General features: G+C 45.7%; 1 protein-coding gene across 2 annotated transcripts in view; it reads right to left on the bottom strand.

The window, feature by feature from the left end:
- The window catches only part of SYT17 (synaptotagmin 17), a 28,161-nt gene continuing 14,661 nt past the window's right edge, over window positions 1-13,500 (bottom strand). For both annotated transcript variants that reach the window (XM_087942095.1, XM_087942096.1), the window contains exons 3-8: window positions 13,217-13,365; window positions 10,940-11,088; window positions 8,556-9,175; window positions 7,861-7,981; window positions 4,116-4,271; window positions 1-2,833 (exon numbers count right to left, since the gene is read on the bottom strand). In XM_087942095.1, coding sequence (XP_087798221.1) covers window positions 2,637-2,833; window positions 4,116-4,271; window positions 7,861-7,981; window positions 8,556-9,175; window positions 10,940-11,088; window positions 13,217-13,365 — 1,392 coding nt within the window. In that variant the 3' untranslated portion in view covers window positions 1-2,636. The remainder of the gene's footprint in view (window positions 2,834-4,115; window positions 4,272-7,860; window positions 7,982-8,555; window positions 9,176-10,939; window positions 11,089-13,216; window positions 13,366-13,500) is intronic.

Below are 13,500 nucleotides of genomic sequence, written 5' to 3' on the forward strand. Positions count from 1 at the left end.
TTGATTTGACACAAATAAACAGATCTTTATTTGCCCATAAATAGAACTCTGAAGAGAACACGGGGCATTCGGTGTGAAGGGAGGGATATACAGAAGCGTTTGATGGAGTCGACAGAATGTGAGGATTGTCAAATTGGTGAGCCATTTTGAGAAGGGAGGAAACATACTAAAGACACAGAAGTCTCCTCAAGAGTTGCACAAAGGAGCAAAATCCTTTCATTGAACTCACCCAATTATAATTTCCACAGTCTAAATACAGTTCCGGCATGGCAAAATCACTTTCCGATTCCTTTAAAGAGGCTGAACAAGAAATCATATGGATTTTTTTTTGCAGCAAATGTTCACATTTTGTCTTCCGTTTTAGTTTGGTGCAATTGACAAAGATTTTTTACTGGCGATACCAACACGTCATTATGAGGGCTACATGTACCTACCGATAAATTGCATCACATGAAAACCATATCGGTCATGTTAAAACGGTCGTTCTGGGCTCACTCTATTGCAACTTGGGGCATTTTGAAGACTTCAGCTCCCAGAATCCCCCAGCCAGGCCATTCCCCCATGGAATTCTGGGAGTTAGAACACACATCTTAAATGTTTCCAAGGTGGAGCAGCACTACTCTATAGAATTCTTAGAAGAGCAATATTATCCTGTATTATCTCAATGCAAAATTTGGCTGTCATTAAAAAAAATGTTGAAACACTCTGAAACCATTTCACAGTGAAATCCTCCTGTTAAAAGAAAAGGAAACAATTGTTTGCACAACTAAAGGGAACCACATAATCTAACTACGTCTTTAATATAAGGAGGCAAAAAATGATATCCGGAAAAGAACCATTTTAAGTTGATTTCAAGAAATAAGAAGTAAAGCAGCTTTGGTATCTGTCCAATATTTTCCCTCCATCCACATATCTATGCAGGTATTCCTCGACTTACCACCATTTATCTAGCGAGCAAAGTTAAAATGGCACTGAACAATTTAGACTTATGACTGGTCCTCTCACTTATAACAGTTGCAGCACCCCCAGGGTCACAGGATCAAAATTCGGGAGCTTGGCAACAACCGGCTTGTGTTTATGATGTTTGCAACATCCCAGAAGTCATGTGATCACCATTTGTGACCTTCCCAGCAGGCTTCTGATAAGTTGAGTCAATGGTAGAAGCTGGATTTGTTTCACGATTGTGTGGTTCACTTAACAAGACCGGCTTCCCTTGATAATGACTTACTTAGCAACAAAAATTCTGGTCTCTCGCTCATTAAGTCAAGGATTACCTGTAATTTTGACCATTGGGCACCTAACTAAACATCATTTCCCCAAATTTAAGCCACTTTTTCTTTTAATTTTTCCAGCAGGCGGCTAGTCAAAAGCTCCACATAAGCTGAAGCCCTGGAGCAGCTAATTTAACGCTGCAATTCAAAGATGAGAGACTTAAAGATCAACTTACATAAGGCTTTTGAAACTGAAGTGCCATCTCCGCTCAAGTCGAATTGGCCCAGACGTTCAAAACAACAGATGGGGTTTTTTTTATTAAAAAAAAATAAACATTCGTCCAGAATTTTTCACAAACTTTTCATTCCAGTTCACTCACGATCATCCATGTGCAGCAGAGGTGGTATTCAGCCGGTTCTGACCGGTTTGGTAGAACTGGTGGTGAAAATTTTGAGGAGTTCAGAGAACCGGCAAATACCGTCTCTGACTGGCCCCGCCCCAAATTATCCTCCACCTCCCGAGTCCCAGCTGGGTCTCCTTTGGTTGCCCTGTACAGGTGATCAGAGCTGGAAAGCAGGTTAGTGGGGAGGGAATGGGGATTTTACAGTATCCTTCCCCTGCCCACCAAGCCACACCACAGCCACCAAGCCATGTCCACAGAACCGGCAGTAAAAATGTTTGAATCCCACCACTGCCTACGTGGCTCGCCCATCCTCAACCCCTGCGGAGGTCCACCTCTGGCTTTCAAAGTAGAATGTGGGATCCATCAGATAAAATGTGGGACAAACAAGAGCGGCTGTGGGGGCAGGGGGAAGACCCTTTGGCCCCCACTGGCTACCCCCCACATGGACCCCTTCAAGACACAGAAGCACACAGGATATTTTGTTAAGCCACCACAAGAACAAAAGACTTTGGGATTTGGACACCACAGACTTCGCCCTACGCTCTACTGCTAAAATACGGTCAGAGCTTCTAGCTGGTTTACCAGACATTCAGCAAAGAAAGCACATGGGGGAATAGACCTTGTCTAAGACAACGAATCGTAGGGGTGGAGGGCGATGGTGGAACCCTAAGGACAGGAAAACGTCCGTGTAGCCCAGTATTTTTTTTTTAATGGCTAATGACCTGCCTTAGATGGTAATGCCAGGGGGCGACTAAAGGAGGCCTTCAAACCATGGGCCTCTTTCCAAAAGCCCACACCTCCCTCAACAGCCACGAGAGCCTCTCAGATAAGGGTGCCTATCCATGAACCTGAGAACAACTAAAACTGGAGGTGAGACTTGAAGATGACCAAAACTCAGTGATCAATGGCAAACATCAGGCTGCCAAACAGTTGTGGATGGTCAATCCAAAGGCAATGAACTTGTAAACGGCGTGCAGGTGGGGAACTGGTCTTGACAGGCGTCGGGAGCAGCACTGATGGCTCACGTCACCTCCAGGGAAGCTGGCGAGACGCGGTCACACTCAGCTCGCGAACGGAGGCTGTGCCACTGCTCGATGGCAGTACGGTGAGAAGTGAGCATCCGCCGCCAATGCTTGGACTCCGAGGAACCGGTTGAATACTGGCCGATGACAATTCTACCGATGAAGTCGTTGCTGCTTTTCACGTTGTGGCCATAGACTGGAAGGTGGAGGAGAAAGAGAAAGAGAGAGGGAGGGAGGGAGGGAGGGAGAGAAAGAGGAGGGAGAAAGAAAGAGGGAGAGAAAGAGGAAGAGAGAAGGGGGAGAGAGAGAAGAGAGGGAGAGAGAGAGAAAGAGGGAGAGAAAGGGAGGGAGAAAGAGAAAGAGAGAAAGAAGGGGAGAAAGAGAAAGAGAGAGGGAGGGAGGGAGGGTGGGAGGGAGAGAGTGAGGAGAAAGAGGGAGGGAGAAAGAAAGAGGGAGAGAAAGAGGAAGAGAGAAGGGGAGAGAGAGAGAAAGAGGGAGAGAGAGAGAAAGAGGGAGAGAAAGGGAGAGAGAAAGAGAAAGAGAGAAAGAAGGGGAGAGAGGGAAAGAGAGAGGGAGAAAGAGGGAGGGGGAGGAGAGAGAGAAAGAGAGATGTTTGAAAGCTAACAACACAACACAAAGCAGTCTGAACTCAGCAGGAACATTTCTCTGGTACCTCTAACGAAAGGATCTGCAAAATTTGCAGAATAAAAGTTACCCTGAGCCACGGTGCCGCAGTGGTTAGAGTGCAGTACTGCAGGCTACTTCTGCTGCCTGCCAGCTGCCTGCAATTTGGCAGGTCGAATCCCACCAGGCTCAAGGTTGACTTGGCCTTCCATCCTTCCGAGGTGGGTACTGCCCTCTAACCACTGCGCCACCGTGGCTCATAATGTTGAACAACATGCTGCCCTGTGGCTGCATGAGCTTCAACATGATTGTTTCCTGAACTCAGCAGAGATATTTGCCAATCGTGAACCCTCAAGGCGTGTCCATTCAATAAAATGCAATTCAGTCTCTGCCGAGTGTTGGGCCCATCGACCTCAGCAGTTCCTCGCCTTCTTCAAGGGAGCACCGATTTCCAACTTTCAAAGCTAGGACAGCCACTCCAGAGAAGCCGCACCCAGGCCAAAACCACAGAGATGTGACCCAAAATAAAAGGGACAGCTGTCCTGTTGTAGATGCAAAAGAAACACGTGGTGGAACTACGTTGCTGTTTTGTGTTTTTTTTCAAAGAGCGATTGTTTATTTTGACCATCCTCCCTTTCCCAAATGCCAGCAAGGCATGACTCACTCCTGCAATAATTATCAGGGTTTCTGATCTAAAGAAAGGCACCAGGCTGCGTGCTACAATTACAAGACAGCCTTCATCGTCTGGTCATATTTATACGTTGGTGGAAATTCGGTGTGTGTCCACCCCACCGCCGCGATCTCTTTAATTGCATTGCAAGAAAAACACGCTGGGAAGACAACCAGTCACATACCTGTGAAAACCAGGCTGGTGTTTTCAAGTTCTTCTTGGGCAACCTTGAAGCTGAAGGACTCATTGTAGAAGGGGTCAATGGTGGCCCTCATGCAAGAAGTCTTCTTGGTCTTTGTCAATTTTAACCCATGGACAAGCTGGATTTTCACAAAAGGATCTGAATAGAAAACACAAAACAACTCCAGCTTTGCAAACGAAGAGCTCCGTTCGTACATCGGAGTGAGTTATTTGAACCGCAGTTCACGGAACAAGTCAAAACCCAGCCGGAGTGAATTTTAAGGATGGAAACCAGACTTTGCTTATCCAGCTCCTGTTTTGCTTGTTGTTGGCTTTTTGCAGCTCTGTTTTAGCTGTTCTCACTTTGCATAATTACGGTTTGCTGAGAGGCTTACATGCACAAAATGAAACCAAGACCAAACTGGGAAGCTGTAAAATATAAGCCCTATTCAGACGTCATGCTAAGTCACAAGTCCAGTCGCACAACCATGAAGAAACCATGGTTTCAAAAGGTGCATTATCAGTCAATCATGGTTGACCTGTTATCGTCTATTCGTAGGTTGCCCTAAACCAGGGGTCTTAAAACCTGACAGTTTTAAGACTTATGGACTTCAACTCCCAGAATTCCTCCTCCAGTCATGTTAGCTCAGGAATTCTGGGAGTTGAAGTCCGCAAGTCTTAAACTTGCCAAGTTTGAAGAGCCTTGCCCTAAACTGACATAGATAGAAACCATATTAGCTCGTAGCACAATGTATGAATCCAGACAATATTATTCGGATATTGTTCTGGATTATAAGCCCCATTGACCTGCTTGGAATTAGTCTTCATGACTAAAATCACTCGGAGAAAGTGGATTTTTGAGGAAGTTCCTCAGGGGAAAACAGTAACATCCACCTCTTTCTCAAGAATATGGCTTCAAATTTTAAGAAACGTGAAACATATTTCTTATGACTTAGAGATTAAGCTGTTTTCCCAGACATTTCATTCCATTTTATTGGTGTCTTCAAAGACTCTGTAAAAAAGGATGGGTATCAATTTTTTGTCTGTTGGTGCCCACCATAAGAAATTTGAAGGCTGTCTGACTCACATGATTTGGTCATGCTCCTTTACACCAATTTTTTTTAGGTTTCAAGCCATAAACTATGTTACATAACTCTGAGGAGATGCATAACCATTAAATCTGAGGCAGTTATATTCCTAAAATATGGAACTTGCCATGAAAATCTCAAGCTCTCTCTAGAGAATTGTCCTGTGTAGGTGGAAAGAAATCAACACGGCAGATGTTAAGAGTGGATAAAAGATTTATATTCTCTATGCATCTTTAAAATGTTTCACATTTGTACAAATGAGAAAACGGAGCACAGTATTTCTAGGTCTGTCATCTACATTTAATTATATGTTAAAAGGTTAAGCTATATTAACGTTGTATGAATCTTTTCTCTCTTTCTCATTCTGTCTCTTTCTCCCTGGTTTTAATCATCATGCATATTATTGTTCTATTTTTTGTTTTGTTAAATATATACTACAGGATAGCAGTCTTCCAGTATTTGAGGGGCTGCCTCAGAGAGGAGGAAGGGGTCAAGCTATTCTCCAAGGCACCCAAAGGCCAGACAAGGAATAATGGATGGAAACTGAACAAGGACAGATTCAATCTGGAAATAAGGAGAAACTTTCTGACAGTGAGAACAATCAACCCATGGAACAGAAGTTGCCTTCAAAAGTTGTGGGAGCTTCATCCCTGGAGGCTTTCAAGGAGAGACTGGACTGCCATCTGTCAGAAATGGTATAGGGTCTCCCGCTTGGGTGGGGGGTTGGACTAGATGACCTATAAGGTCCCTTCCAACTCTGATTATCTGTTATCTATTATCAGGTAGTCCTCAATTTACAATAGTTCATTCAGTGACCAAATTTACAATGGCACATGACCTTTTTCACACCATTTGAAGCATTTTGTTGTGATTAGCTGGCAACAATGAGGACGTTCCCGAGGAGCCTGTGCTAGGTGTGAGTGAGAGCAGGATGATTCATGGAAGAGCAACACAGGTGACTCGGGATTACGAATGCTAATTAATGGCCCCTCCCTCCAGGGAACATAAGCCTGGTTTCAAACATTTGAAGGAACCAGTGTGTCGTTACAGACTGATTACTAATTTAACAACTGCAATGATTCGCTTAACAAGTCATGTCAGCTCAGGAATTCTGGGAGTCAAAGTCCATGAGTCTTAAACTTGCCAAGTTTGAAGACCCTTGGCCTATACGGTATTGCCGATTTTTAAGGAACAGAAGGGTAGGGGGGAAACCAGATCTTTTTCAAAGCCACAGCAACTCATCCTCAGGGGAGTAGAAAAATTTCTTATGTCTTTCCTCTGAAAATATTTGTGCTTATCTTTTTTCCCATGGTTATCGGTAACATTTTCCATTCCAGGGGAAACAATCGTCTGAGGTAAAAGAAAATGGTGGAAAAATCTGCAGGGGGAGGGCTCCTTTTTCGGAAGGAAGGAATGTGGGTGAGAGAAACAGCCTAGACCTGTGTTCTCAGAAAGAGAAGCATCTTCTGAAAAAAACGTAGACCGGGAGGAAGGCCTGCTACTTCAATTTTTCAAATGACAAAGGAGACGCAGCTGTTGTTTGAGCACCGGAGATCAAAATGTGCTGCTTGCTTTCAATCAGACCTTGGGAAGAGAGAAGCCAATCCCAGGATCTCTTTGAGGGAAACCAAACGCGCAGGAAATAAGATGGGGGCTGAAGGCTGAAGTCAAGGAGAGGCTCTCTTCAGGAGAGAGGTCCACCGTGCCACCTCCGCCCTGAGAACAGGGTCCCAAGACAGCACAGGGGGACACTGTGAATTCAGCCTTCTGGAAGGGGGCAGAAGGTTCGGTGCCTCACGGTAACCCTTCTGGGTGAAGTCCTGGAGAACTGAGAGAGACGGAAGAATCCACGGCTAAGTCATTTGTCCTCCATCTTTCAATCCAGTTTGTGAGATGTTGTTAAGGTAGGTAGGTAGATATGGTAGGGCGAGTATGAGAGAGAGAGACAGAGAGAGAGACAGAGATAGACAGAGACAGAGAGACAGAGACAGAGAGTGACAGAGACAGAGACAAAGAGACAGAGACAGAGACAAAGAGACAGAGACAGACAGAGACAGAGATAGACAGAGACAGAGACAAAGAGACGGAGACAGAGACAGAGACAGACAGAGACAGAGAGAGACAGAGGCAGAGAGATAGAGGCAGACAGAGAGACAGAGACAAAGACAAAGAGACAGAGACAGACACAGTGACAGACAGAGACAGAGATAGACAGAGACAGAGACAGACAGAGACAGAGTCAGAGACAGAGAGAGACAGAGAGAGACAGAGGCAGAGACAGACAGAGACAGACAGAGGCAGAGGCAGAGACACAGAGACAGACATAGAGAGACAGAGACAGAGAGAGACAGAGACAGAGACAGACAGAGACAGAGAGACAGAGAAAGACAGAGACAGAGAGACGAGAAAGACAGAAAAAGACAAATAGATGATAGATTAGGTAGGCAGGTAGGGTATGTATGTATGTATGTGTGTGTGTGTGTGCGTGTGTGTGTATAGAGGGGGGGGAGGGGAGGGAGGGAGGGAGGGAGAGGGAGTGGGAGAGAGAGACAAATAACTGCCAGTGTTATATAAATACATTGGGAAAAATGCTTCCATGTTGACCGACATGCTCCAAGTCCGATAACAAAACAAGCACATGCATACATACACAAGCCCTACCTGAACCTTGGCTCATATCAGTCTGCAGTAACTGCTTTGCTCTAATTATGTCCACATTGAGTCTCCCTGCGCTGGGAAGGTAGTTTAATGAGAACAAAAGCTCCCCCAGCTCAACTTCATTCTGCAACAGAAAAGGGCAAGCGGAATCAAACACTGCAAAAATGATTGTGTCTTTTTTTAATGTAATGCTTCTCAAACTAAATTCAGTTTTGAAATTGCGAAGGAAGGTAGGGGGAAGAGAGAAGGGAAGGCAAGTAAAAGGAAGGAAAGGAAGGGAAGGAGGAGAATGAGGGAAGGGAAGGGAAAGGGGGAGAAGGGAAGGAGAAGGAGGGAAGGGAAGAAGGAGAATGAGAGAAGGAAAGAAAGGGAAGGGAAGGAAGGGAAAGGAATGGAATGGAATGGAAAGGAAAGGAAAGGAAAGGAAAGGAAAGGAAAGGAAAGGAAAGGAAAGGAAAGGAAAGGAAAGGAAAGGAAAGGAAAGGGGGAGAGGAAGGGAATGAAAGGAAGGGAAGGGAAGGGAAGGGAAAGTGAAAGGAAAGTCCACTATAGTCAAGAGGAGAAACTGTAAGCAGGCTAAAATGACCTAAGCAACATCACTGCAACCGAGGCCTTAAAACCAAACAGAGCAAATCAAAAGAGCAAATACATTAAATAAAATGCGCTTGAACTCATTGACTGGGAACCCCGCAAGCTACCTGAGAACTTGGGACCAGAGCTTTCCACCAATGGCCGCCCCTCACGAGGTCCACCTCGCTCAACGACATGGACACCTTCCCGATGACGCAATGGCGTGAAAACTTGTCGAAATCCACCACCGTCAAGAGCAGCGTCCTTCGCTGGGCTTCCAAAAATGGGATGTCAAACATGTACCTCTCCTCAAAGATGGGCTTCTGGGTTTTGCGTTTGACCCCCGTCTGCTTGGAGTTTTTCTGGTCGGGAAGGAGGCAGATCTTCACGTAGGGATTGGAGTGGGCCATATCCTGCCTGGCGCCATCGTAGGAGATGGGGAGAGGCAGGTCCTTGGCTTCGATGACCCGAACAATGAGATAGTTGTGCAAGAGGTCGTACTGAGTGCTAAAATGCAGCATCCCCAGTTGGTACTTGGCGACGATCTCTTCGTCGGTCAACGACTCCACGTCGTCGCTATTTGAATCGAGGGAATAGAGTCTGGGCTCAAATTTCCTAAAATAGTCATCGGGCGTGTAGGTTTTCTTCAGGATGCCCGGCTGGACAATCTCCTTTTTGGAGCCTAGCATTCCAAACTCGATGGGCTTAAGGTCAACGAGGGGAGAACTGGGCCTCCTCAGCTCCAGGCCTGGAGGAGAGGGAGGAAAAAAAACAGGATTTTTAAAAAAACGGTAGAAAGTTCACAGCGAGCAGTTGTGTCAAAAGGGGGAAAAAAATGCTTTGGGTTCAGTTGAGCTCCAGGTGACACGTCTGTGCAGGTCTTTTGCCCTGATAAAAGGGAAGAATTTGGTTTGTAAGAGGTGTGTGTGTGTGTGTGTGTGTTTGTGTGTGTGCGTGTGCGTGTTGGTATTCAGCCGGTTCGCACCGGTTTGAGTGACCCCGTAGCAAGGATCTGGCGTGGGTCGCTGAACTGGTAGTAAGTTCTGGCTGGCCACGCCCCGGACCCAGTTGGCCGGTCGCCGCTGGCTTGCTTGCCCCGCCTACCCGATGCTTGCTCACCCCGCCTGCCTGACGCTCGCCCGTTAAGGTATTTCTTTTTCCCCTCCCAACAATCAACCGTTCATACGATCAGCTCTGTTGGCATTCCTCTTGCTGAGGCCCAGGAGGGCAAAAAAACAGATGGGGGGTGGCTGCAAAAAAGCAAAAAAAAAAAGCCACACCCACTCCGTCACATGGCCACACCCACCTAGCCACGCCCACAGAACCGGTAGTTAAAAAAATCTGAATCCCACCACTGGTGTGTGTGTGTGTCCACACATACATAAAGGTAGTTCTCAACCTACATCCATTCAGCCCCAAATGTCCAACAGAACTTTGCCTTATTTTACAGTATTTCTTGCCGCTGTTGCTAAGTGAATCCAGTTGTTAAATTAGTCACACAGTTGTATATCCCCCCTTTTTCCAGAATGTATGTGCATGTGTCTATGACAGGAAGAAAGTGTGATTTTAAAAACTATGGGCAGGCATGGGAGAAAGTTGAGAGCGCAAAGGGAGATTGGAGAGAACATTCATGTTTAATCTGCTTCCTGAGTTATTTGTATTTGCAGGATTCATTGAATGATAAATTGGCTGGATTCCTATAACCCAAGGTCACGGAAACCCAGCGTGTGATGACCCGGAGTGTAACATAAACATAACAAAATCCAAAATGTAAGTAAATGTCCTTTAATGCCTCCAACTTGGCCCCACTGTTGCATAATTCTCAGTTGGAGATAAAACTTACTCAAAAATAGTCTTCAAAAGAAAGCAATACAGTCCGAACTTAATGAGCAGATAGAGGCGAAATAAAAAACCAAAACAATTTCCACAACGGACCAGGGTAAGTAATTACCAACTTCCAGGGCATAACAGGGCACAGTCTGTTGGAAGGACGCCAAACAAGATAATTTCGGCCCAAAATAAAACACATTTTGCTTCTGGCAATGCTGTGTTTTAACTGTCTCTCTTATACACTACTCTCCCCAGCTGCAACCAATGAGGAGGATCATGGCCGCTTCCTCTCTCATAAGCCAAGTTGTTCCCTTCTCCATTCCTCCCTGCGTGCCCTAGGATGCAGAGAAGATGGGCCTGGTTCTTCCTCTGACTACCCTCCACAATCTCCGGAGCCACACCTCCACTCCCCCTCAGCTGTTCCTCCTCTCCCTCAGAGTCCGACTCTACCAAGGGCATGACGTCCAGATTTGCCCAAGCCCAACTGCGCTAGCTGTGATACTCCCTATCACCTGGGTTTTCTCTTGTCCTGGTTAAATGTGTTCTTGAAGGTACTTGAACAGGCCTATTTTATTATCAGGATAACTAAGCTCCTCCTCCTCTTCCATCAAGCTCCACCCACCCTATCTGCCAACATGGCGTTCAGGGGTTGTCCAAGTACTCTGAGCACCAGCCAACTTACTAGAAATTCGTCTTGTAAGGCTGTAAGCGGAATGGGAGGTATCAGTGGACGACCGTCGCCTGTCCAGGGAAATGTTCTGAGGTGTTGGGGAGGGTTCACTCGTTGGGTTATCCGAGTTGCCATTTTTGTCTTCACTTCGGTTGCTTAGCCTGTGGGAAAGATCAAAGCTTGGAATCATCCAGGCAACACTTTCACTTCCCATTTTCTTCACCAGTACTGTTAAGCATGCAAGACTTTATATATATATAAAATCTATAATCTATCGTGTTTCGCTACAAAACTATGAGATTAGGTTTAGTTTTGGGGGAAGAAAATAAGCGAGGGGGGAAATTCTGCCTCTGCCTACCAGCATCCATCGGTATTCATCCGGCTAGCGTCCTGTCAGTGTGTGAGAGAGTTGAGGGCTGTTTGGAAACTGACACAGTATTTGTTGTGTGAGCAAGAAGGAAACAGCAAGGAGCCTGGGCGTGGCTTAGCTCAACTGCTCTGTACTAAAACAGGTTGCTGCTGTGAAACGGAAACTGAAACTCCTCTGCTTGTGTTTTGCACTTGGAAAAGATTTCTTTTCAGGTGGGCAGAGGGAGTAGAAGGCCTTCACATCAGAGCGTGTTAATAATACTATACAAAATACTAATGCTCTGATGGACATAAATACACACACTAGATGAGAGGACAGTAGACCTTAGGCCACTATTTCTCAATAAACGACAACTTTAAGAAACATGGACTTCAACTCCCAGAATTCTCCAAGCAGCCATGCTGAGGAATTTTAAGCTGTGAATTGAAGTCCACGCACTTGAAGGATGCTGGCTGGGGAATTATGGGAGTTGAAGTCCACAGGTCTTACATTTGCCAGGATTGAGAAAGACTAGAAACCAAGAGTTAGTGAGTTCAAGACACACACTTTAATCATGAAAGTCAGCTGGGCGACTTTGGGCCAATCACCAGGAGATGGGGAGTTTTAATCCCGTCTTAGGCAGGAAAGCCAACTAGAGTAACTGTGGGCCAATCACCTGGCAACTGGAAGTTCTAGTCCCGCCTTAAGCACAAAAGTCACATGGGTGACCTTGGGCTAATTACCAGGTGACAGGGAGTTCTAGTCCCGCTTTAGGCATGAAAGCCAACTTGACTGACTTTGGGCCAATCACCTGGCGATTGGAAGTTCTAGTCCCGCCTTAAGCACAAAAGTCACACGGGTGACTTTGGGCCAATTACCAGGAGACAGGGAGTTCTAGTCCCTCCTTTGGTATGAAAGCCAGCTGGGCGACTTTGGGCCAGTCCCTCTCCCTCTCAGGCCAATCTAACCTCACAGGGTTGTTGCTGAGGAGAAAATAGGAGGAGGAAGGAGTACTTAAAATGTACATCACCTTGAATTTTTTAAAAAAAAATCAAAACAAATAAATTCAATTTTTTTAAAAAAAAAAACTAATGCAAACAGAAAGCCAGCCAAATGGCAAATATTTCGCCCCTCCACATCCAGCAAGCAATTGCTGCCGCTAATCTACAATTCTTTTCAATCTTTCTGCTTCCTTTCGAAAACCTCCTGATTTTGCTTAACACCGCTGAGTAGAAGAATGGAGCTGCGCTTCCAGTTTCATTTCACAGAATACAGGGCGTTTCTTTCTTTTTTTTTTTTTTAAAGAAAGCATATAAAATGAAACAGGCATGTCGTTTATCTTATGATTTACCCTGCCTCAGAGCCCGCCCTCCCCTGCAGCTCTCGCCTCAAAGAAATAAACGCAACAAGGGGGAAAGAGAACTGATAAGAAAGCACGTTATTAGAGAGGGGATAAAGGAAAAAGGTCTCCACTATTCTTGTTAAATCAGCATAATTAGGTTTCCTACCGTGAGACAGACAAGTCGGTCACGCTCAGAAGGTATAATAATTTAAAAAGCACGGTGTTTTTCTTCTTTGACATGGAATTATGCTTAACACCTCTTATCCGACTCTGGCTCCAAATATATATGTTTATAAAGGAAGGATACCCTGCTTGTAGTTGGCACAAATATTGGAGGAGGAGGAGGAGGAGGAGGAGGAGGAGGAGGAGGAGGAGGAAGGAGGAGGAGGAGGAAGAGGAGGAGGAGGAAGGAGGAAGAGGAGGAGGAGGAGGAGGAAGGAGGAGGAGGAAGGAGGAAGAGGAGGAGGAAGGAGGAGGATAGAGAGTTCCTTGGTGCTAAGTTTGATGGTTTTCTTGCTGACTTTTCATTACCAAACATGTCACATCATCAGATCCACCCTTCAAATAAATGGTGCCTTCTAAACACTTCCAAACTTACATCCAGGGTGGGGTTTGGGCTGGAAAAGGCCCTAGGATTTCCACTTCATCTTCGTTGGACTGGCAACAGCTGCACTCGTAGCACTTCTGACAACAATTGCGACAGGTCCATCTGCACAGCAAGAGATCCGAGATTCTAGACAAGAGGCCCTGAGGCCATTGGAAACCAGAAAGCAAAAATTACAACCAGATGACGAACAAGGATAAACAATTGTAATTGAACAGGCCAGGCCCCAGGAGGATTTTCAGCTCTGTGGGCTGTGTTTTTGTTTTACATCTGTGCCA

This window comes from Pseudonaja textilis, chromosome 14, assembly GCF_049901715.1.
Source record: "Pseudonaja textilis isolate UNSWEBS1 chromosome 14, rPseTex1.2, whole genome shotgun sequence".
NCBI classification, from domain to species: Eukaryota; Metazoa; Chordata; class Lepidosauria; order Squamata; family Elapidae; genus Pseudonaja; species Pseudonaja textilis.